This window comes from Scheffersomyces amazonensis, assembly GCF_036850825.1.
Source record: "Scheffersomyces amazonensis strain UFMG-HMD-26.3 chromosome Unknown RJT21scaffold_3, whole genome shotgun sequence".
Classification (NCBI taxonomy): domain Eukaryota; kingdom Fungi; phylum Ascomycota; class Pichiomycetes; order Serinales; family Debaryomycetaceae; genus Scheffersomyces; species Scheffersomyces amazonensis.
Window position 1 is genome coordinate 1,142,829 of NW_027042743.1, and position 24,776 is coordinate 1,167,604.

At 34.0% G+C, this 24,776-nt stretch overlaps 8 protein-coding genes across 8 annotated transcripts; 4 read left to right on the forward strand and 4 right to left on the reverse strand. All coding sequences in view use genetic code 12, as the record gives it.

Moving 5' to 3' along the window:
* Positions 1–1,119: 1,119 nt before the first annotated feature.
* On the forward strand, positions 1,120–2,775 carry ZPR1 (zinc finger-containing protein). The gene has a single exon (XM_064881718.1). The coding sequence runs from the start codon at positions 1,184–1,186 to the stop codon at positions 2,720–2,722; it is 1,539 nt and encodes a 512-aa protein (XP_064738615.1). The 5' UTR covers positions 1,120–1,183; the 3' UTR covers positions 2,723–2,775.
* On the reverse strand, positions 2,776–9,052 carry CCH1 (Cch1p). Its single transcript, XM_064881719.1, has one exon. The coding sequence runs from the start codon at positions 8,884–8,886 to the stop codon at positions 2,881–2,883; it is 6,006 nt and encodes a 2,001-aa protein (XP_064738616.1). The 5' UTR covers positions 8,887–9,052; the 3' UTR covers positions 2,776–2,880.
* Positions 9,053–10,724: 1,672 nt separating this feature from the next.
* RJT21DRAFT_120416 (mitochondrial 37S ribosomal protein mS33) lies at positions 10,725–11,095 on the forward strand. The gene has a single exon (XM_064881720.1). The coding sequence runs from the start codon at positions 10,749–10,751 to the stop codon at positions 11,058–11,060; it is 312 nt and encodes a 103-aa protein (XP_064738617.1). The 5' UTR covers positions 10,725–10,748; the 3' UTR covers positions 11,061–11,095.
* On the reverse strand, positions 11,081–12,839 carry RJT21DRAFT_34742 (uncharacterized protein). Its single transcript, XM_064884233.1, has one exon. It carries the CDS (start codon positions 12,737–12,739, stop codon positions 11,102–11,104), a length of 1,638 nt encoding a protein of 545 aa, XP_064738618.1. The 5' UTR covers positions 12,740–12,839; the 3' UTR covers positions 11,081–11,101.
* Positions 12,840–12,898: 59 nt separating this feature from the next.
* RJT21DRAFT_34771 (uncharacterized protein) lies at positions 12,899–14,693 on the forward strand. Its single transcript, XM_064884236.1, has one exon. The coding sequence runs from the start codon at positions 12,916–12,918 to the stop codon at positions 14,605–14,607; it is 1,692 nt and encodes a 563-aa protein (XP_064738619.1). The 5' UTR covers positions 12,899–12,915; the 3' UTR covers positions 14,608–14,693.
* On the reverse strand, positions 14,694–16,875 carry RJT21DRAFT_34770 (uncharacterized protein). The gene has a single exon (XM_064884235.1). The coding sequence runs from the start codon at positions 16,778–16,780 to the stop codon at positions 14,780–14,782; it is 2,001 nt and encodes a 666-aa protein (XP_064738620.1). The 5' UTR covers positions 16,781–16,875; the 3' UTR covers positions 14,694–14,779.
* A 6-nt stretch (positions 16,876–16,881) lies between these two features.
* ATC1 (alpha,alpha-trehalase) lies at positions 16,882–20,668 on the forward strand. Its single transcript, XM_064881721.1, has one exon. The coding sequence runs from the start codon at positions 17,341–17,343 to the stop codon at positions 20,611–20,613; it is 3,273 nt and encodes a 1,090-aa protein (XP_064738621.1). The 5' UTR covers positions 16,882–17,340; the 3' UTR covers positions 20,614–20,668.
* On the reverse strand, positions 20,669–24,689 carry PGA63 (Pga63p). The gene has a single exon (XM_064883355.1). The coding sequence runs from the start codon at positions 24,561–24,563 to the stop codon at positions 20,691–20,693; it is 3,873 nt and encodes a 1,290-aa protein (XP_064738622.1). The 5' UTR covers positions 24,564–24,689; the 3' UTR covers positions 20,669–20,690.
* Between the last annotated feature and the right edge of the window lie 87 nt (positions 24,690–24,776).

Here is a 24,776-nt window from a genome sequence, read left to right on the forward strand (position 1 = left end):
GTGAAAAAAGAAACGAAAAGATAATTGTGGCTGCGTATATTCAGTCACTGTGGAGAAGAAGAAAGAAAAGTACTGAAAAAAGTGAGAGAAGAGTATACAAAAAGAGTGTATAGGGACAAGTGAACACAGAGACGAGTGTACAGATACGAAATTTTACAGTACAGAGATGAGGGTAGACGAGTGGGTACAAGCCAATAAAATAAGTATAGTATTAAGTATAGCAAGTAAAATATAGAACAGTAAGTATATGGAGTACACTACAGTAAGTACATTAGAGTAGACTAAAGTATAATACAGGAGAGTAAGTACGTACAGTGGAACACTAGTGAGATTACTTAGTACTACTCAGTAGTATTACTATCTATAACTAATCAATTTTTCATTACAGTACATAACAATACTATAGTGACTCACTAATTATACTGCAACTGCAGTGTATACCATACCACTTACGATACATTCTCTACTTACTCTACCACAGTTTACCTTACCCTCTATTGTTACTTCCTTCTCTTCGTACGGCTAGTGTGGCGTATCAGTAATTCTCCTCACGCTACCTCTGCGCTCGGCTGACCGTACCGAACCGACACAGAATCACAGCCGATCACGTGCAATTCACCATACCATTGAAGAAAATATTTTGCAGTAATTGACATCTTGTGACACATTCAAACAATAAGACATCTTACTGCATTGTATAATTAACGATGATATATCATAAATAGTAATATATATGATACAGTATCACATTATCGTATAGAGTATCATATACAGTATCATATACAGTATCATATATAGAAGTCATATACAATCACTAAGATAACTAAGATAACACAGTAAAAACAGATACTAATATAGACACTAATATGGTACTGTTACTATACCTATAATATTCTATTGCCATCATTTACTATCAAATACCATTACTGTCATATACTTTATTTCCCTAATTAACTATTACTATCATACACTTTACCATCACTTTATCATCACATTAGTAAAATTTTGCTACTAACATTCACGTGCCAGATCACCTGTCTGTCACGTGCACTCTACCTCATCGAAAGCTCCAGAACAATCTCGAATATTTCTTTTACAACCTCTATAAATGTCTGCAAATCCCCACCCTACTGAAGACTTTGAAGAGTCTCATATTGAAAAGAAACCTAAACTCGTCTCTACCATGTCTGACGATCAAACCCCAACAACAACCGAGAAAAAGGAAGACTTTTTCCCGGAAATAGGTGATCAAGCTCAAGATGTCGATGATGAACAAGAACCTTCATCTACTAATAATGAAGTTAAACAAACTGGAGCATTTGATGCTGAAGGTCATCCAGTTCAAGAGATCGAATCTCTTTGTATGAACTGTCATGAAAATGGTACAACTAGATTACTTTTAACTAAGATTCCTTACTTTCGAGAAATTATTCTTATGTCATTTGAATGTCCTCATTGTGGATTAAAGAATAGTGAAATACAAGCTGCTGCTCAAATTGCTGAAAAGGGAGCAAGATATGTATTAAAGATTGAAAATAAACAAGATTTTAATCGTCAAGTGGTTAAATCTGAAACTGCTATGGTTCGATTTAATGAATTAGAAATTGAAATTCCTCCAAAAAGAGGTCAATTAACTAATGTAGAAGGAATTTTAGAAGATATGATTGAAGATTTACAAGCTGATCAAGAATCTAGAAAATCTGTTCAACCAGAAATTTATACAAAGATTAATGAAGTTATTAATAAGATTCATTCTTATATTAATGCTGAACCAAATACTCTTCCATTAACATTCACTATTGATGATCCAGCTGGTAATTCTTGGATTGAATATTCTCCTGGTGAACCACAACATAAATGGGCTATGTATGAATATACTAGAACTGCCGAACAAAATGTATTCTTAGGACTTATCTCTGCTGATGATGCCTTTAGATTACAACAAGAAGAAGCAGAAGCTAAGAAATCAGCTACTGCTCATAATGTTTCATCATCATTAGCTCAATCTTCTACCAAGACAACTTCTACATCTAATAATGATAATGATAATGATGAATCATTTAATCCTAAATCAACTGGATTCATTTCTGATCAAACGGAAATTGAAAACCTTGAGAATGAAGTTCAAGTATTTCATGCTACTTGTTCATCATGTTTTAAACCATGTGAAACTCATATGAAAACTGTTAATATTCCTCATTTTAAAGATGTTATTATTATGTCTACTGTATGTGATTATTGTGGTTATAAATCTAATGAAGTTAAAACTGGAGGTGCTATTCCAGATATGGGAAAAAAGATTAGTTTAAAAGTAACTGATCCAGAAGATTTAGCTAGAGATATCTTAAAGAGTGAAACATGTGGTATGAGTATTCCTGAATTAAATTTAGATTTAACTCCAGGAACTCTTGGAGGTAGATTTACTACAATTGAAGGATTATTAACTCAAGTTAAAGAAGAATTATATTCTAGAGTATTTACAAGATCATCCGATTCAATGGATGATGAAAATAAATCAAGATGGACAACATTCTTTGCCAGACTTGAAGATGCTATTGATGGGAAAATTCCCTTCACTATTAATATGATTGATCCGTTAGCTTCATCATATATTCAAAATGTTTATGCTCCTGATAATGATCCAAATATGTCTATTGAAGAATTTGAAAGAAGTTATGAACAAAATGAAGATTTGGGTTTGAATGATATTAAGACTGATTAGTTAGATTGTACATTATAGATCATCGCATAGAATATATTATACCTTAGTCCTGTATTATAGTTAATCGTGTATTATATATACTCAGTCATGTATTATAGTTAGTCCTGTATTATACTTTTCTATATACTCTCTAGGTTATTTACTAACAACTCTTACTTCTACTCCTTGTGGTCTATCCGGGACAAGTCCATCAATGATACATCCGGATGAGCTTCTTGTTCATTGATTTCTTCTTGAGTTAAGAATGGAGAAATATGAACTCCAGCCATTTCCGAAGAGCCTCTAGCAACTTCAAGGAATGGAGTAGGTTCCTTTTTGGTAGTGGTATAGGTTCGGATTGGTGATCGAGGGATATATGTACCTTCAGGATGAAGGTCGGGAATGGATTCCAGTTCAAGTTCTGGTGCAACCTGTTCCTTTTCATCATCATCATCATTATTATCGTCTTCGTCTTCAACATTGACCCCGGTCGCATCCTCGTCAAGCACCTCGGATTTCGCATAGTACCCATCAACACTCACATTATCGGGATCTAAATTAACTCCAAGATTTTCATTATGTAAGTAACTATTCCGGTGTAGGGCCAGATCAAATCCGATATTGGTATCTCGGATCCCTAAATTTTGATTTTGACGATACTTCCATCTACAAGCATAAGAAGCAATAGTTTCATATACTCGTTTAGTATGTAACCGTTTCTCTACTCTTTGAACCAATAATCTTCGTTCAAGAAAGTCGATAAGATTAAGACATTGACCGGCTTCAAAAGATGTATAGAGTGGAAGTTGGAGTAAGATGCGAGTGAACAGAATTCCCGGATCGTTATTCAATTCCATAGTTAACAATGCTTCTTCAATGAATGTTTCATAGGCCTTTCTCCGTTCCCGGATCTTGGGGATATCCATACAGTCCAAAGTATTCCGGATCGACTCGTAGTTCGGGGTCACATCATACGGATTACTTATATCATTCCGTTTAAACCATTGATTGCAAAGAACCGGAATCTCAAGTATTCCGGAATAGAAATGGAATGAAAGAGCTCCATCTAAGGCATGAAGTAATTTCGGTAATTGAATAGGCTTTATATATCCTGTCCCCTCGGGATCGAACCTCTGCCATGTACGTTTAAACTTCCGGATCTCTTCTCGTTGAATAAGATCTCCATATCCGGACCGGTGATTAATATAACTAAAACTATCCAAGATTAATGAAACGAACATATTCAAAAAGATATACATAGATAACAAGTTCCAAGCAATAAATAAGATATAGGCAAATTGTTTATTACCACAATCACTATTATCTATACTAGGACTTGTAGTACAAAATGGACTTTCAACCGTATAATCTTGCATAATATAATTCCAACCTTCACCAAAACTATTCCGGAATAACATTATAAGGGCCTTCGGAACTGACCGAACATTAATATTTCCCGATCCATTAGGTCCAATCTTGGTAAGTCCAAAGATTTGATTCATAGCAATTGCAAATACTAAAAATACCACTGCCCAAGTAAATGCCAATGATAAGAAAGTTGGAAGACTAGCAGATGCAAATCGAAGTAATTGATTTAATCTATTACTTCTAGGAATAACAAAAGTTAAGATTCCGACTAAGAATAATTTATTAATATTAACATATTCAGTTTCTGAATCATCCATAATTCCAATATATTTAGTTGTTGTAATAACAGCTCCAAGTGCTACTATATAACCAAATACATTCCATTTATTCTTAAAGAATAAATGAATTCCTTGAGCTATAAATAACATTTGATAATGAATAAGAAATACTCCTGCTGCCACCGTATAAGCGATTTTTCTAAATAAATCAAGAGCCATCCATGATGGATAACATTCAAGAAGAAGTGCCATTACATGGATAAAGAGAATGATATTAAGAAATCTAGTCCAATAAACATTCTTTTCAATAGTTAATCGATAACAAAATCTTCTTATAGTTGACATATTGGTTGTCAGTTTCCGTTTAGATGGTTTTACTTGTAAAAGAATCTTTTTTACATGATACCACAGGATTTGGTCGGAAGTCAAATAAGCACGACCAGTAGTCTTGGAATAATTACTAATAATAACTGAAACAAATAATGTTAAAATGAAGATAGTACTAATAAAATTAAACAATATAACAAACACTCCATTAAATGGTGAAGCATCAGTCTGAGGAACAGTTCCAACTCCAGTACTATTCATTAAATTTTGAAGTAAATCTGCCCAACCTTCTAAGGAAACAATTTCAAATAAAGTTGCAAATGCAGTTCCAAATTGATTAAATTCCAAATAAGGATGAGTATATACATTAGGACTAACAACATTCCAATTAAATACATCATTTTGATATTCATTATAGCACATACTTAAAGGAGATTGACCATCAAGACAATACCCTAATCGACCTTCAAAGATGTTTAACCCCCAAATCAGAAAGGGGAACAATAAACAAAGAGATATGATTCCTGCATTAATGATCTTCCCAAAACCGGAAATTAATGTATTATGAAAATTAGCCTTAGCTGTCTCACTAACAGTTAATAATCGAAGAGCTCTTAATGCCTTTAATCCTCTAACAAATCGTGCAAGATTCCCATCATCTTTAAGAAAAGCAATAAGTTCAATCCATAAGGAAAGTAATACAAGCATATCAATTAAATTCCATGAAGATCTCATATACCCATTGGGAGTAAATATTAAACCATCAGCCAATACTTTTATAAGAAATTCCATAGTAAATAATACATTAAATGCCACTTCTAACCAAAAGGACCAATTGAAATTGCCATATAATTCAACTTGTTTTTTCCTATATAACGGAGTTAAATAACAAGCAGTTACTACTAAAGCAATAGTAGAAATAAACATAACAAGAGTGAATATTTCCAGGACTCTCTTATAGGGATTAACTCCATCGATTCTATCACCATATGATGGCCCCACAATTCTTTGACTCATTCTTCGAATCCAATGATGAGGAGATATAATATAAAATACATAATTAAACCTCGGATTTCGATCCAAGAATCGGTTCTGTTTAACAATCAAAGCGTTCCGTTCAGTTAAGATATTCCGAGCAAAATTGGCCGGGTCAAAGTTTTCTAATGATATAGGAAGTTTTCGACTATCATTTGAATAGAATGGATTCCGGAAATAATTCTTAATTCGAGCATAGTTAACATAAATCCATCGTCTTACTGGAGTTTGTGGTAAGGATTTAACTGGTGAATCATCAATTTCTACCATACTTTCACTACTACTAGTTCCAACACTTGTATTATCACTATCGGATTCAACTTCATGTTCTAAGAAATCACTAACGGCTGTACCAGTTAAGAGCAAATTAACTACGGCTCGTTCAAGTTCATCACGACGAGCAGAACTCTTAAATACTCGTCTTTTAAACTTCCCCAACCATCCTGTTTCAACTTGAAGAGTTTGTAATCGACTAGTCATATTATCTATGAATTGTATAAGTTGTTTACGTCTTTTCCCTTCTTCTGACACTTCTAAAGTATTGGCTATTACGGCAATGAAAACATTCATAATTACCAGATTTGAAAGAATAAACCAAGCAATAAGAAATATAGCTGAGAATGCTCGAGAACTGGGATTCTTAGAATACTCCGTCATGGCATAAAGAATCTCTGTCCAATTCTCAGTAGAAGTTATAACATATAATCCTACAAATACATTAGGTAATGTATGCATAGGAAATGGAACTTGATCAAATTCATCTTCCGGTACAACTCCTTCAAAGAATCGAGATAAAATTATACTCACAAGTCCTAAAAGAATGAAATAAAATAATGCTAAATCACAAATGGCTCGAACATTCCCCATAATCTTTATCCAAAGATTACGAGTTATACGAGATGCAAGTACTACTCGATAAAATCGAAGTAATTGAAAGATAGTTAACCAATAATAGGCATGACCCAACTTATTCTTAATGGGTTGAATAATAATAATCCCAGTAATTATGGCTAATGATAAATCAAAAGTATTTCTTCGAGACGCAAAGAATAGCCGAAAGTTAGGGAAATGAAAGAGGAATCGAGCCACAATCTCCACGAGAAATACAACCGTAAATGCTGCTTCTATTCGATAAAGCAGGTGTCGTCTAATATCAGACATAGTATAATTTCGAAGACATTGAACTATTAAATCCAGAAAGATAAGGATTACAAATATGAATTCCAGTCGATAGTAATACTTTAAAAATATATTCTGATCCTTTAATTTACTAATTCTTTCAGCATAAGTTGAACCATCTTTGGAGGGGAATAAGAATCCTAAAATTCCTCGCTTTGAAGTAGGAACTAATTGTTCTTGAGTTTCTTTATTATGTTGAATATGAAATGAATTAACAATGACAGCAATAAATACATTCATAAGCCAAACCGTTAAAATGAACATAGCAAATATAAAGAATAAACATGCTGCCATACTATCCGTATCCATTGTATAATACATAATATCTGAAAAAGTATTAGCACTAATGATTACATAAACCATTTCTAAAGATTGTAAGATATTATCAAAATTAACTGTACCAGCATAAGGATTCTGTCCTTCAATACATTGAGAATACATAGGACATCTAAATCCCTTAATGGAAGTTGAATGAATTCCATTACTAAAAATATATGGTTGAGCATTACCATCTAATCCAATATATGAACCACAATACAGTTGAGAATTTATAAATATATCAGTAGGATCATTAGGATTTGTCCATACACAATGTCTTGTAAGGGAAGATTTAAATGATTGAACTCCTATAATTCCAAAGACTAACCAAAAGAATCCAATAAATATTGAAACATCAATTAATTGTGGAATTGCCGTCTTACAAGCTGTTAAAATAGTCGTAGTACCAGTCGTAAGATTACATAATCTTAAAATACGAAGACAACTTAAGGCTCGAAATAATAATATATGATGTTGAGCATCATAATGATTGATAGAAAGAAATAATGAGATCCAAAAACTTACCGTAGAAACAAGATCTATACGATGCCATGAATTCCGAATATATGCTCGATTAAGTTTTAATTGATCAATGCCTCCGTTAGTTTTGGGTAAGATAAATGTATTTTTAAGTTTGAATTGTTGCGATTCTGCTACGGGCACTTGTTCAAGATGTTCTCGATCTTCTTCATTATCCAATAATCTAGCAGAATATGAATTATTGGTAATATTACTATCATCTCTTCCCTTAGTAGTATTGGTAGGTTGAAGATCAATTTCTACATTAACTTCACCTCCTGTATCACTATCAGAGCCAGAACCAGATCCACTTCCTGTGGCTGATTCACTAGATACTTTGGAAGTATCATTATTACTGTTGTTGTTACTCTTCTTAGATCCAAAACGTGATCTGAGATTAGCAGCCAGTGCTTTAGAAGTATATAACCCTAATGATCTTAATAATATTCGAATATACTTTGGATTGAAGTAGAATTGTTTGATTTCTGATTCAGGATAATCAAGTCCCAATTCTTCATACATTATATGATCATCAGCAAATCCATAAGATATAATTTTACCTACTACTTCTACCGTATAAATAATATTAATCATTATTAATACATAATCTGCCCAATTATACCCTTCGGAAACATATCCATGAAGATGTAATGGATTCCATTGTCGATAAGCCAAAAGTCCTGTTTGTAAAAATAAAAGAATTAATAATGTAGTATTAACCCAACTATAAGTTAATGTCTTATAACATAATTGTCTTAATTTGGATTGAGGAGAAAATAATTTTAAGGATTTACCAAATATATACATATTACCAACGGTTGTTGAATGGGGAGTATGATGAGATGAAAGTCGTTTCCATGATTGATTACTTAAATTTTGTACTATAGATTCTTGATTTGGTTCATAACTGGATGTTTTAGTTAATCCTCCTACTCTTTCACTAGATTTATTAGTTAAATATAATCCAAGTCCTTCTACAATTGATTCTGTAGTATTTGGTTCATTATGATTAGATGGGGCAAGAAAACTAGTTTGTGATGTCAGACCATTATAATTACCACTATATGGTGTCAATAGATTAGGATTAACTTTAGAACCTCGTCTTACTGGTGATGTATCGGGTTTTTGATGACTCCCCGTACCAGCAATACGTTCTGACATTTTTGTAATAAAGTTTCCTGATCCATCATGACTACTAGGTACCTTTAAGAGTACATTCCCGTTCCCTGATTCTATGGCTACCAGATCATGGTAAATATCTTGACTAGATGTTTGATCCAATCCGGAATGTCTTAGATTCAGCGAACTGGAGTTACTCTTAAATTGTCTTAAAGAGTTAGAATTAGAATTTAAATTATTAGATTGAGTTTGAATATTAGTATTAGTATTAGTATTATCATTACCAATGGGTAATAAATCAAGCATCGGTATAACACTGGTATAGTCTTGAGAACTAGTATCTTCAGATTTTATAATAGGAGTAACTGGTTTGGATTCCTGGTTTACCGGAAGCCAATTAGCACTATTCAGGGAAGTTCCTAAAGCAAATCCCAAACCCTCTTTCAAAGCATCGAAATCATTGTCTTTAGTAGCTTCGTTTATAAATGATTTAGATTTGATTTCTGGTGATCTGGATCCAGCTCTATCTAACTTGTTTTGAATCCAACTAGTTCTATTTACGTGATGTGGTTTACTGGAAGATCCTGATATACTTGATCTATCATAAGATTTATTGGGATCGTATTCATCTTGGAAAATTCTATCTGTGGGTGATGCAGGTGGTGATCGTGATCGTGATCTAGACCTAGACCTAGACCGTGATCGTGATCGTGATCGTGATCGTAGTTGTGGACTTGCTTGAAAGGGGAAATTGGAATGGGATCTTCCCAGAGTTCGAGCTGGATCTTCTGATCGAGATGGAGGTAAAGGTTCTGGGGTATAGTCATTAAGATCCTGTTGGGTGGGAGCTTCAACAAGTAAGACAGGTGTCTTGGAAGGTTTCGATTTCTTCTTATTCTTACTATTACGTCCAGACATTGTAATATAGATGTTTTATCACGTCCTGTAAATTGTGAAAGTATAATAAGTTGCAGTTAAAAATAGAAGCCTAGCACAGTTAGAAATTACGATACGATGATAATTTCAGAACGGTACTAGTATAACATGCAACAGGGACTTTGATCATAGACTTGTACCAAGTCTCACTAAAATTAAGTAAATAATATATAATATATGGGTATTTGTTAGTTAATTAACTATAGTCTTACAGCTTCTTCTTCAATGCTGTCAGGCTATGTAAAGTGGCAGGTCTTGATTCCTGTATAGAGCCCAATAAATACCGATTAGGAATAGGATTGAGTTGCAGCCTTGGCTAGTTATAGTAGTGATTAAATACTACAATAATCGGGGTTACAGTGAGAGTAAATCAGCCAGAATAAATGAAGAATAAACAATACAGAATACACAGGAATATATTGTGAGTTGAACAGGTTAACTCCAGTGAGCCGTAGATTAGAGTAGCCGTACCGCATCTACTACACAGCCTGGATCGTGTGGATCCAGTCAAACTGAAGGTGCAATGCAATTGGTCCATTTCTGATGATTATGCAAGTCTCAGAAGCACAATAGTGTAAATAATATATATACAAATATATCTAACTATCCCCATAGGTTGCTATACCTCAAGTTTAGTATTCATCAACTAGGATCGGTGTCTTGTGCTACACATGTACTAGCAACACAAAATATTAATATGTCGCAACACTACATGTTCCATCAGAATATACACCGCCATAGTACATTAGCAGATATTGCTATAACTATTGCTACTACAGCGAAGAGTAGCACTAGAAGTGATAGTGGTGATGGTGGTGTTAGTAGTTATTGTAGTTATTGTAGTTATAGACAGTAAGAAGTCGTGCACACCGGCCAAAGTCGTGTGCACTCACTTGTCACCAAAAATTTTCAAAATATAAAATGATACTTAATACCATATGCAACACCAAAACAGTCTACAACCAACAATGAGCTCGGTGTTAAAGAAGGTACCGACTCAGGAAAGACTTAACCAAGCACGCCAGCTTGCAGCTGCTATTTTCGGGCATCCATGGAATCCAGAATGTAAAAGATTGGGGACAAACATATTGAGAGCCGAATTAAAGGGACCAGAATTAGTTAAGTACTATGGAGTCAATGAAGATATTCCAACATTTAAAGATTTCAAGAAATGGTTCCCTGAATTGAAGTTGGTGGATCCAAGAGAAACGTATAGATTACATATGATTCAAGATAGAAAGAAGAGAAATAAGGGTGCTCCAAAGAAGAAGAAGGCCTAAACTTTACTTGTATATATATTATTAATAAATGATACTTATGATTATATCACTGAACGTTTGGGACGTTTCCGTACATCAAATGTATCTGTAATTTCATCGGCTGTAAAGCTATTAGATAACAATGTTAATCTATTTGTAGTATCAGGACGATTTCTCTTAAGTCGTGGAAATACTTGTGGTTTGAAATCTGTTTCTGATTCTGATTTAGTTCCTTTATTTATTACCTGCCACTTATTATCCTGTAGAATGATTAATCTTTCTTCACCAGCTGTTGCATCTTTAAGAGTAGATGTAGTTCCACTATAAGGAATCAGAAGTTTATTAGTAGTTAGATCATAATCAATGATATGAGTATCAGTAACTACAACAAACAGATTAGAATTAACAAATGAAACACTTACTATATCTGAGTTATACTGGATCGATGTAATATATTTTAGTTCTGGTCCATCTATCAATTGCAATATAATCACTGTATTCAGCACCTGTAATATCACCGTAGAGTGTTCGCTGTGGATCTTCTTAATAGTCGTATCTGCAAGGGTAATATTTGTAGATTGTCGATATTTAATAGCATTAGAATCTGCCGTTTGAACCCATCCAGTACCATATACTTCCTGATTAAATCCTGTCTTCCTTACTAACCTTAAAGTACTTATGGAATATACAAGTAATTCGAATTCATATCTGTCACTGATAGATGCAACAAGTATGCACTCATTATTATCATTAGTGCTGGATTTGGTGTTAATCCAGGAATCAACATAATTAGTATTAGCAAGCTCTACCTTTCCTGAAGATGTCAGAAGTTCATCACTAAGATGTTTTATAGTCAATATAGGTTCAGCATTAGTAGTAGTGGTGGTAGTAGTCTCTCCACCCAATTGGGTAGATAGAAACGGCACCACATTCATTTCAAATCCATACAACTTACTAGATTCATCAAAGAAACTTAACCAACTACCAGATGATGACCAATGGATTGAACAAGCTGTGATTATGCTGAATGGTAATTTCTGGATTTGGAATAAAGAACTGATTGAACCTTTATTATAGAAATGATATATAGAACAATGGGCATTATATTCCACGGGACTAGCCACTATAGACCAATACTTGTTGCCCTTATTAGGTCTAATCAATATCTCATTGGTCAACGGCTTTAATATGGTAACTAAGATATGCGTACAATCAAGTGAGTAGAGCTTCATGTGTAAATTGAATTTCGTGAAAACAACCACTTGTTTACAATTAACATATCCACCTCCCCCAGATTGCTTTTCATCGTCTCCAATAGCTTCAGGTATCCATTGAAACCTATCAATGCCTTCAACCATCAGTTGCTGAATAATTATGGGTTTATTATGGTCATCACGAATATCAAACATCAATAACACAGCATAGTTATCCACAACTACACCAAACTTAGACGACTGTAAACCCACACTGACAGGTTCCCATGTGAACTGAGTTAACACCAATGACTTCACATTACCCATTTGCTCTACTCCATTGCCGTACACATCTCTTAAGCTATCATTAAGATCATAGGAACGATAAACACTCGATGACTCAACGGCGTATATCTCTACCGTCAGACGTGCTATCAGAACGATTCCAACGAACTTCCCACATGGTGATACTGCACTAAGCACCTCACCTTTACTTATACCACTCATTCTATATGAATGTCTTGATTAATCACATTATTCAATACCATACAAGTAGTATATTTATACTTAAAAACATTGGTCCTGCACACAGCCTGCCAAAGTGCGGCCTATATCCACAAACAAAATCAAAACAACAAAACCACAAACAAAACCATCCCATAACGAGAGGTCTAACAACAGTCATGGCACCGAAAAAGAAGCCAGTGGCGAAGAAACAAGTGAGTGTGCGGCCGCAGACAACAGGGAAACGCTCGGGACCAAAACTCGGGAGCAAAAACGACCGTATACTGGCCAAGTTCCCTAGTCTCTCACCTCCACGAAATCACCCTGGAGTAGTTAGTGACTCGGACGATGAGCCTATGAGTCAACCGAGTAGTCAATCCGTATTAGGTCGTAAGAATCGATTGAATGATCTCCTATCGTCCACAAATTCCAATTCGAATTCGAATTCCAATTCAAAGTCAAAACCAAAACCAAAACCAAAACCATCAACAACATCATCAGCATCAGCATCACGTCAAAAACGTATACCTAAGACCAACCAAAAATACCTGTTTGAAGAAGATGAAGGATTTATTTATAAGAGAAGTCAATCAGTTGAAACGGATACAGGTTCTGGAGCTAATGGATCCAAACGGAAGAGAAAACCAATTAGTACACCTGTATCTCGATTACATGATGAAATCCATAGTCTTTCACGAGATATGCATAATGATGAAGATTTACATTTATTAGATCTACATAATCCCAAACGATCTAAAACTACTTCTACAACCATCACTAATCCAAAGAAACGTCAATCACGGAAGATCCATAACTTTTTGGATGAATCTAGTATACAATTATCATCACCTATTCAAGATAGAGGTCATTATTCCGATGAAGATGATTATGTTGAACAAGTATCTCATCATACATTAACACTTGATGAACCGGTAAGTAAAACTGGAGATAAACAAAATAGTAAACGAAGAACATCTTATTATAATCGAGGTAAAAGAGTTCTGTCGATAGGTAATGGATTTGTAGGAGAACCTCATCAAGACGTTCCAGTATCTGATTACTATAAACTTTTAGATACTTCATTACCTGAACCTGATAGAGTTAGACAACTTTTAATATGGTCCTTTAAGAAAAGATTACAACAAGAAGAGAATAATAATTCTAAATCAGGCAGTACTGAAGATCAAACTGTATTAAATATTGCCAAAGTTATTAAAGAAGAAGTAGTACGAGATCTTGTTGAAAAATTAATTTCAATTAGTTGGTATAGTAATCTCAATCTTGATACTGATGATACATTAAGTAAAGAAGTTCGTATACCGAATCCTTTAAATGAAATTAATTTGCATAACATTGATGTTTATTCTAAAAAATTAAAGGCATTAATAAAGCAAAAACAAGAATGGCAAGATGCATATAAACGAGCCATTCAACCAATTGAAAAATTACCTGAAACCATAACTAGTCTGGTTAATAAAGATCAACTTGAACAATATTTATTACATCAAAAGGAAGAACAAGTAGATGCATCTATTCTTGATAATTCATATTTAGAAAGTGTTGATAATAATTTAGAACAAGTGAAGGAAAAAATTGGTGATAATCTCGAATCTGGTATTGATAAACTTTATCACACAACCTATCAAATGTCTAAAGTTTCTGAAATTGTACAAGCCATTGAAACTACAAAATTAAAGGATCAAGTATCTTCTTTATTACTGGATTATATGACAAGAAGAAATGATACTCATAATTCAGTAATATCAAAACCTTTACCATTATATGATATCTCATCTAAACCTACAAAATCTATTGATAATAAAGTATTACTTCGAACTTTAAGTAGATTAGGTCAACCACTTCAAAAATAGTTTATTCATACCCCCCATTTACTTCTTCACTGTATTTTGCATTTTTTAGTGACCCGGTCACTCAAATGGACAACTGGAACATTTAGGAATTTTATAATATTCCATTTATTGTTGTTGTATATTAGTTAGAAATACTATGTAATATTATGTCATTTTATTTTACTTTAATATTTCACCTTTTGATCTTCTTGATAGCTTGCATAGAATCCCCCTCGACTATGTGCTTCTTCATCCTCTCAGCACATTCCTTTTCCAATTCTCTTAGATTTTGCGTCCTTCGTCTGTCGTATTTCATATTTTGAAAACTGCTAAGGCAATGGTTATAATTCTTTAAATCACTGGAACGTAGAAGCTGCTCATTATTGTGGATACTTGTAATATCATTGCGTGATTCACTATAACCAATGGGTTTTATGGGTGCTCCATTCTTGCTTTTAAAGATACTGTAGAAAAACACCTTATCATCCTGTTGTTGTAAACCAATGGTCAACAATTCAAATTGTTTAACTCCTTCGGAGGCGTATGGTTTGATTTCATCCAATAATAAACCTAAGCCTACTTCTGAAATAAACACTTTTAGAATTAAAGCATACTTCTTTAGAAACGAGCCTCGTGCAAATAGTCCTGTAGATCTACATGGTGGTATAAAGAATAATGAAATCATATAGTTTCCGAAAAAATACGAATCAAAATTTTTGCCAAAATCAAGTGAATAACCATAATAATGCCTTGTTGGATACTTGTCTGCGGCGGCAAAGGCTTCACTAAAGTTTTCATCCTTAAAGTAATGATCTAGTTCTCTATAGTTAAATTTTTGCATCACTGCAGAACAAGAATCTGGAATAATAATGCTAGGATACACTTGGTGTACATAGTCGCCTGATTCGTTTGGAACATAATTTACAAACTTGGATTCCAACTCCGATTTCAAAAACTCCATCTGCCACTTATGGTTAGCAGTTTTGTCTTTAGGAGTAATCCGAATTGGTTGAAATGGAATTTCCTGTATTTCTCGGTTCTGAACTTTAAGAAAATGATCATGGACTATTATCATAAACAAGCATGGAATTCCATAACGTGCTTCCGAGTACTTGAAACATCTCATACTGCAACTTATCTGACACATAGGACCATCCATGTTGTGTATAATAGTAGGCTGTGGGTTTTCATCAAGCTCAATAACTAACATACAATCAGCCATAAAAACTATTCCCAATCTTATCCTTTCCTCTATTAGCATTAAAACGACCTTGTTGAATAAAATATGAAAGTTTTCTTCTCCAAAGTTATTTCTATTGTCGTAATCTTGATAATTAGCATTTCCATCAACTAGAATACCCATGTGGAACTTTTGAAGGGCAGATCCAAATACATAAGCTGCCTTATGAAGATTAAAGTTATTAAAATTACAAAAACAACTATTTTTAAATTTATCTTGGGAAAATTGGGATGTCTCAAGTAAAAAGAAATTCTGAGTAAATCTGTTAAACTTATCTCTTAGGAATATACTTGATCTGGCTTTTCTTGTTGTTGTATGATCTGATTTGAGAAGTAGTTGCTTATTTAGTTCGAAGTTATCAATTGCCTCTTGCAAAAATTTATCAGTAATTTGCATTTTATCTTGGTTTCCTGATTGGGGGATGAATTGGTAATGCTCGTCGAATAGATCTTTGTGGATACGATAAAGAGTTTTAAATTGTGGTTTTTGTTTCGAAGGAATTTCAGCAAGTGGAGGAAAAAACAATGACAGTGTTAATGCAAATAAGCGATGAACCATATTGGTTATCTGAGTCTTTCTTAAAATTTGCTTTTTACAAAGTATTTCCAAAATAATTGAATCTAATTCATGATGGGCATAATCAATTAAAAATTCAATATCAGGAAAATAATGCGGACTATTGATATAATTCTTATCGAGTTTTTCAAATGGATTATCTGAAGTGGGTAAGTGATAATTGAACAATAAAAACACTAGTCTAGCTTCATTGTTTAATATCATTAAAGAATAATCTTTCTCGTGGGATTTCTGACTAGACACTAACTCTTGCCAATTCTTGTTAAGCAAATCCTTCTGGATGGCATTATTGAAGTAATTGTAGTCTGGTTCATTAATCAATTTGTCCACCACATATTCGGTAGATTCGTAAAGAGTCTTTAAAATCAGAGGATCCATGAATAACAGCACTAACTTGTATTAAGCTTGTTAATTAATTTTTTTTTAACTTAAACTTTTCTAACAACTACAAATATATATAACTTTATTGGATTTTCCCTATTGCTTGTAATTACTTACTTCTCCCTTTTATAGTTTCACAACTAATTATTTTGCAGTTGCTTTTCCATGCAGGACCTAGCTTTAAATTGCGCTCTCCGCTTTTATTGGAGGACAAAAAAAGAAATGCGCTTGAGGTGCATCACCACCAAAATTGACATCATTTTTAACATGGTAATGCCGTGCTGTTCTTTTATTGGTTACAGTATATAATTAGTTTTGAATTTTTCCTGCTTGTTCCATAATTATCCGATTTTAGTTAATCCAGTTTAGTGTTTGTGCGAGATTTGGAGCATAAATATTCCGCTTAGACTTTACTACACTAAACAAATAATAAATAACTATAACAATAACAATAACATTCCCCGCGTACATAACACTTATTATCCATTAGTATATAGTCAGCCAATAGTATAAGCGTAGCAATTTCAAATAATTTCAAGTACAAAAGTCATATAAATATGATACTAAATTCATTTAATTATGAGTTGCTATTCAAAGCCAATTTGAGTTCCCTCAGTGAAACCCTTACCAGGCGAAAGCATATTGTTCATATTATATTCTTTAGTATGTTGGTATTATTCTTAATTCATTTGTATTTCCTGTCCTTTGCTACAGGTTATCCCCTTAGTATGGAACATGCCAAGTATTATGGTCGTCAAGATATTAATTTACGAACAGTTGAAGCAAGCCATGTTCAATTATATGAACTTATAAATAGTGCGGCTAATAAAGCTGTATTTAGTCAGCTACAATATTCAGAAAATGCCTATTATGATTTAGGTAATAATGTGGTGGGTAATGCTGAATTTCCTGTTTATAATCAATTTCAACGTCAACCATATGTGGCAAATGGATATCTTGGTAGTAGAATTCCCAACATTGGTCAAGGTTTTACTTATGATCAATTGACAGATGCATCTACAGCTTCTGATGATGATCTTTTGAATGGTTGGCCCTTATTCAATAAAAGATACTCTGGAGCCTTTGTAGCTGGATTCTTTGATATTCAAAACAATGTTACGGAAACAAATTATCCTGAGTTGTATGCCAATGGATATGAGAGTATAATTGCAGCTATACCTCAATGGACATCCTTAACATTATCTACAGAACACAATGGAAACATATATTCTTTGAATCCTGCTTTAAATTTATCAGGTCAAATCTCCAATTATCAACAGAATATGTCCCTTAGTAATGGGATAGTCTCAACTGAATTCACATGGTTGGACTCTCTTCAAATAAAATTTGATGTGTTGGCACATCGACAAGAAGTCAGATTAGGGTTGGTCAATTTAGAAGTGTCTAACTTGAGTAATGATACTTTTACTATTGATATAGAAGACGTACTTGATTTCGCTACAGCTCAAAGATCTCAACTCACTGGTGTTGATTCAGATAGTCTGGGTATCTATATGACATTCCAGCCTCATCAATTAGACTATATAAATGGAGCTATCTATTCTAAATTAATTGCATCTACTTCTCCAGCTGTTAGTAGCAATGAAACATCCATATCTCAACTGCTTCAAATTCAATTATCTCCTGGTGAATCTACCACTCTTGCCAAAGTCGTAGGAGTTGCCACTACTGATTATGATCCTTCAACTGCTAGTTCTCAACAAGATGTTTTAAATATGGCTAAGAATGTAGCTAATAGTCATAGTAATATTACTGATATATTTACTAGTCATAAAGTTGCTTGGGCTCAAACACTTGAAGCCACTCCAGCAGTTACATTTCCTGATGATTTATTACTTACTTTAACTACTAGAGCATCAATTTATCATTTAACTGCCAATACTCAACCAAATAATCATGGAGTTACTGCTGCTTTAGGAGTAGGAGGTTTAAGTTCAGATAGTTATGCTGGAATGGTATTTTGGGATGCTGATATTTGGATGATGAATGGTTTATTACCCTATATTCCTGCTCATGCTAAAAGTATTACTAATTATCGACTTCATACTCATGAACAAGCCATAAAAAATGTACCTCAAGGTTATGAAGGTGCTGTATATCCTTGGACTTCAGGTAGATTTGGTAATTGTACATCTACTGGACCATGTTTAGATTATGAATATCATATCAATACTGCAGTAGCTTTATCAGCTTGGGATGTTTATTTAAGTGGAGCAGGTGATGAAGAATATTTAAAAAATGTAGTATATCCATTAGTTAATGATGCTGCTTCATTCTTTTCAACTTATCTTACGAGATATAATAGTACTTTACAACAATATACTACTCATAATTTAACTGATCCTGATGAGTATGCCAATCAAGTAGATAATGGAGCTTATACCAATGCTGGTATTTCATCAATCATGAGAAAAGCTATAGCTGTTGCTAATCATTTAGATTATGAATTTGCCTCTAACTTTTCATCTATTGCTGGGAATATGTTTATTCCAAATTCTGGACTTCCTGGTAATATTACACTTGAATATTCAGGAATGAATTCTTCTGTTGGTATTAAACAAGCCGATGTGATTATGATGACTTATCCATTAAATGATGAAGAAGTTGATGTTGATCAAGCCCTTCGAAATATGGAATTTTATTCACTTAAACAAGTGAGTTATGGACCAGCCATGACATTCCCAATTTTCTCTATAGTATCATCTAAATTAGCTCGTCATGGATGTGCAGCTCAATCATATCTTCAAAAATCAGTAAGACCTTATTTAAGAGGTCCATTTGCCCAATTCTCCGAACAGAATAATGATAACTTTTTAACTAATGGAGGAACTCATCCTGCATTCCCATTCTTAACAGCTCATGGGGGATTTCTTCAAGCTATTTTACAAGGAATTGTTGGTTTAAGATATGATTATGAAGTGATAGATGGCAAGATTTCTCGAGTATTAGAATTAGATCCTCGAGCCATGCCTTGTTTACCTAATGGAGTTATGTTTGAAGGGATAAAGTATAATAATCATTCATTATCATTTACTATCCATGAAGATAGATTTTCTATTACTAATGATGGTCCATTACCCAGTAATATTAATAGTAATAGTAATGATAATACTAATAGTTCAGTTAAAATCAAATTAGCCTCGAGAAACTTAAAGGCTGGTACTTATACATTGGCTACGGGTCAACAACTTGTATTCCCCTTGTATACTCCTCAATCATCTTTCCCATCGAGTATTTCTGAATGTGGAGCAGCACGATTTGTTAATATTACTCAATCAGCTTATGGAGATGCTCCTAGTCTGATGAATGATGGAGATAATACTACCCATTGGCAATCATTCTCTAATTCCAGTACTGGGAAAGTGCTTATTGATTTGAAACAATTCAAGAATATTTCAAGTATGTTAGTTAATTGGGGTGATAAACCCGCTCAGCACTTGACAGTATCAACCACCACCACTGACTCTACTACTGCTAAACTTGAAACTGTATTTGACTTTCTTAGTAGTGTTGATTTTGGTAATAACTTGTATGACCATTATCAGTATGGTACTGTGCAAACTCAAGTTATACCTCAATCCCAAGTATTTGCATCGATATTTAGTGATTATATTGATATCTCAGCACCTTATGATGCTCAAGAAGCTACTCAGATTGATATTCCGTCTCATCAGAATGTGACAACTGTCCAATTTACTGAGCCAGTGTATCTGAGATTCCTCCTTTTAGAGATGGATGGAATTCATGATGAGCTGCCAATCGATGGAGATACAGGAGGTGCCAAACTCTTTGAGGTGGTATTGTTCTAGAGTGTTTTGGTTTAGGTTTAGGTTTAGGTTTAATTTTGTAATATTAATAATAGTATGTATGTATATAATTTTCTAGACTAATACAAGGCTTGAGCCATATCAATGAGTCGACTAACACCTCTATGCCAGGCACCAATTTCATCAGAAAAGTTAGTAGCGAATTGTAAATTAATACTACGAGCATTTTCAACATCCTTACGATCTAAAGATTCTGCAATAGTTCTTAATTGTTCAATAACTCCATCAGATAATGAATTATTATTCAAGAGATCATATAAGATATCGAGTCTCTTACCGGTATCAATACAGATAGTAGTAAGCTTTTCAGTGAGATTAGGAGTAGCCACAATAGTTTGAAGAATTCTATTGAGAGTTTCGTAAATTGGTAATGATTTTTCAGGAATATGACTTCTATCTCCAGCAGGATATTGAGCCGTAGTTGCTGGAGGAGGAGCTGGTGAAACACTTGAAGCAGCAGTTGCTGTTGCAGTTGCAGTTAATGTTGGTGGTGGTGGAGGGGCTATACCTGAAGCAGTAGGTGGAGGAGCCACTGCTGGAGGTGCAACTACAGCTACCGGTTGAGAAGCTATACCAGGAGGTGGAGGTACTGAATTAAATGGAGGTTGAATTGGAGGAGCATTCGAACCAAATGTAGCAGGAGGTGGAGGAACTCCAACACGATTAGAACCACCAGGAGGTGGAGGAGGAGGAGGAAGAATACCTCCACTCAAACTTCTAGTAGGAGGAGCAGTAGGAGCATAAGGATTCTTTGGAGGAGCTGGAGGAGGAAGAGTTGGAGGAGCAAAAGTTCCAGCATTACCAGCAGGAGGTGGAGCAAAGGCAATTTTAGATGGAGATTGTTCTGGAGGTGGAGCATAAGGATTCTTCTTTGAAAAACTACCGGCAAGAATTGGAGGAGTTTTACCAGGAGTAGCTGGAGGTCCAGTTTCAATTGGTGGAGGAGCATATCTATTATTGATATGAACAGGAGCTGGACGAGGAGAAGCATGAGTTACATTCGAAGCTTTAGAACTTGAACGACTAAGACCCTTTGGAGGTGGAGGAGCTATAGCTACACTAACACTACCAGAAACTTTTCTCTTTGGAATAATTGATTGAGGATTAGGTGAATTAATCGTTGGAGAAGGTGTAGCAGTAGCTACTGGAGCAGCACGACGAGCAGTTACTGGTTTAAAAGTATGAGGTAAATCATTCCAACCATCAGTTTCATTTTTAAACAGTTTAGCTGGAGGTGGAGGTGGAGCATTACCAACATTTCCAACCGGTCCAACTCCTCCAACTACTGGAGTAGGTATAGGAACAGCTACAGTAGGAACTGGAGGTTTATAAACATTACCAACCAGTGGAGCATAAGGATTAGAAGTCACGGTTCTAGCATAAGGATTAGTAGACAACGGAACTGATTGAGAAACAATTGGTGCTTGTACTTGTGCTTGTGCTTGTACTTGTGCTTGTGCTTGTGCTTGTGCTTGACCAATTGATGATTGACCAGAAATAACTACTGAAGGTACAACCCCAGCACTAACTCCATAAGATTTTACTGGACTTCTAACTTTCTTTAAAGAAGTAGTAATATTATTAGTAGTAGAAGTAGTTGGAGTAACTCCAGTAGCTTTTGAAATTCTTTCTTGTTCAGTACCTGAGAATTCCGAAGGTAAAATAGCCAAAAACTTTTCAGCTACATCAAATTGTCCATAACCAGAAGCTAAATTTGAGAATTCTAATATTGCTTTAGCAACTAATTCAGCTGAAGGACCAGAAATCTCACCAGTAATATGAGAAATAGATCTATAAGCTGCAATTTTTTGAACAAAATTAGTAAGAGAAGCAAATCTTGCTTCTGAAGGAGAAGAAATTGATTTAGTTTTTGAATTAGTTGATAATAATTGCTTTTCATAAGCTGGTAATTCTTGAAGCCAAATTGAAGCGATTTTATCAACAGCATTACCTGCTAAATAACATAAAATTGCATCACTTCTATCTTGTTTAGAAGTACTTGAATCAAGAATTCTATCACCTAATTCAGTAATTTTAGTTTCATAATCATATGAATCATGAGTAAATGATGCAATACTTTGAGCAATTTCTTTCCAATTAGATACATCGGCATTAGATACAAGATCAGTTACATCAGTTGATGTAACACTATATAATACTCGAGATAATTGTTTATCACTATTGGCTCGGAAATAAGCATTTTTAACTTTTTGTTTAACAGAATCAGATCCATCTAATGCTAATACTAATGCTTCAAGTAAATTATCACCTTTTAAACATTGTCCTACAGCTTCTTCAATCTTATTAGCAAGTACTAATTTAATAATCTTTTTATTTTCTTCAGTTTCATCAGCCTTTAAAATATTAAAAGCTCCTGAAGGAACAAAATTATTATCTTCAGTGAGTCCAATTGATCCATTACCTAATTTAGCAAAGAAAGAATCATCGGCACCATTTTCATCTTCATCATTTTCTTCTTTTTCTTTTTCTTCTTCTTCACCAGTTTCTGATACTTCTAATGATTCTTCTTCAACAGTAACTCCAGCTTTAAAGAGATTTTCTTTACCTGTTTGTAATAATTTCTTTAATAATTCCCAATCAGATTTATCAATTTCATTAACAGCTTCTGCTTCAGCTTTAGCTTCAATAATTGGTTTAAAATCATTTGAATTTAAAGCTTGAGAAAATTCAGTTGAATCTTCTTGACCTTTAATTACAAACTTTTCAATTTTAATAATACTTTTATCATTTTCATCTTTTGATACTTTAACTAATTTAGATCCAAAACCAAATGATACTGTTGATGGTCTTTTTAACCATACTGGAGCTTGTCTAATTTCAAATACTGGTTGTTGAGTTTCAGTACTTGATAATTGATTCCAAAATACATTATCATCATTTGAAGTTACTTTAGTTGAAACTGGAGGTGAAGTATCTTGAAGTGATTGAACAATAACTTTCCCATCAAATGATGCTGTAGCAAAAATATCTGGAGCTGATGGAGCAAATCTTGTTTGAAATGCCCAATTTGCGGTGGTTGGATATTCTGCTAATTTTTGTCCAGTAATTGGATTCCATAATAAAGTGGTATTATCTTTACCACTAGAAATTAATAATGAAGGATCTTGTTTACACCAATCTAATGATAATACCCCCTTTTTATGACCTTCTAAAATTTTTTCTGGAGCATTTGAATTTCTTAAATCCCAAGTTAAAATTACTGGAACTGCATCATTATCACTAGCAGTAATTAATTTTGTTGATTGACTTGGATGCCAAGCTACATGAGAAAAACTTGCTCTACCTGAAGGTCCAGTATATGATAAATGTAATACTTCCTTTTTAGTTTTTAAATCCCAAATTGATGTATAACCACTATTACCAGTACTTGCAAGAATATGAGAAACAGAATTATTCCATGCAACACTAGTAATTTCATCCATTGGAGTCATGGCTTGACCTGGAGTATAAGGATCAGTAAATTTTTGAGTATCCCAAATAAAAAGTTGACCATGAGATCCTCCACTAACTAATATATGATTTTGAATTGGATTAAATTGTAAAGTCTTTACTGGACCTGAATGTTTTGAAGATTTATGAATTGATGATTCAACTAAATCTTTAGATTTTATAAGTTTTTCAATATCCCAAAATTCAATAGTACCATTTTCAAATGCTGCAGCTAAAATTCCTTGACTTCTACCTTCAAATGGTTTTGACCATGCAAGAGCATAAAATCTATCATCAACTCCAGCACTAAAGATTGGTTCAGTTGAATTAGTTGGAGAAAAAATATTCCAAATTTCTAATCTAGATGAAGAATTAAAATTTGCATCAACAGCTCCGGCTACTGTACCTGTTGCAAGTAAAGGTAAAGTATCATGGCTCCAAGCAAAAGTGGACGTTCTTGATATTTCCGCGAGTTTTACCATGATTTCAAAGGGGAAAACGGGACAATGGTGAAAGTTGACGGTATGCTCACGATTTTGAGGTATTTACCCGGTGATTTCTATGGTAATTGTCTAATTTTATGGTAATAATTAGAGGTTGAAATTAACGTCGATGTTGATTATTTCCCCAATTGGTTGTTTGGATTCGGCCACCGCATTGATTCTGGTTGGACTGAAAAATCACGTGTGTGCTCA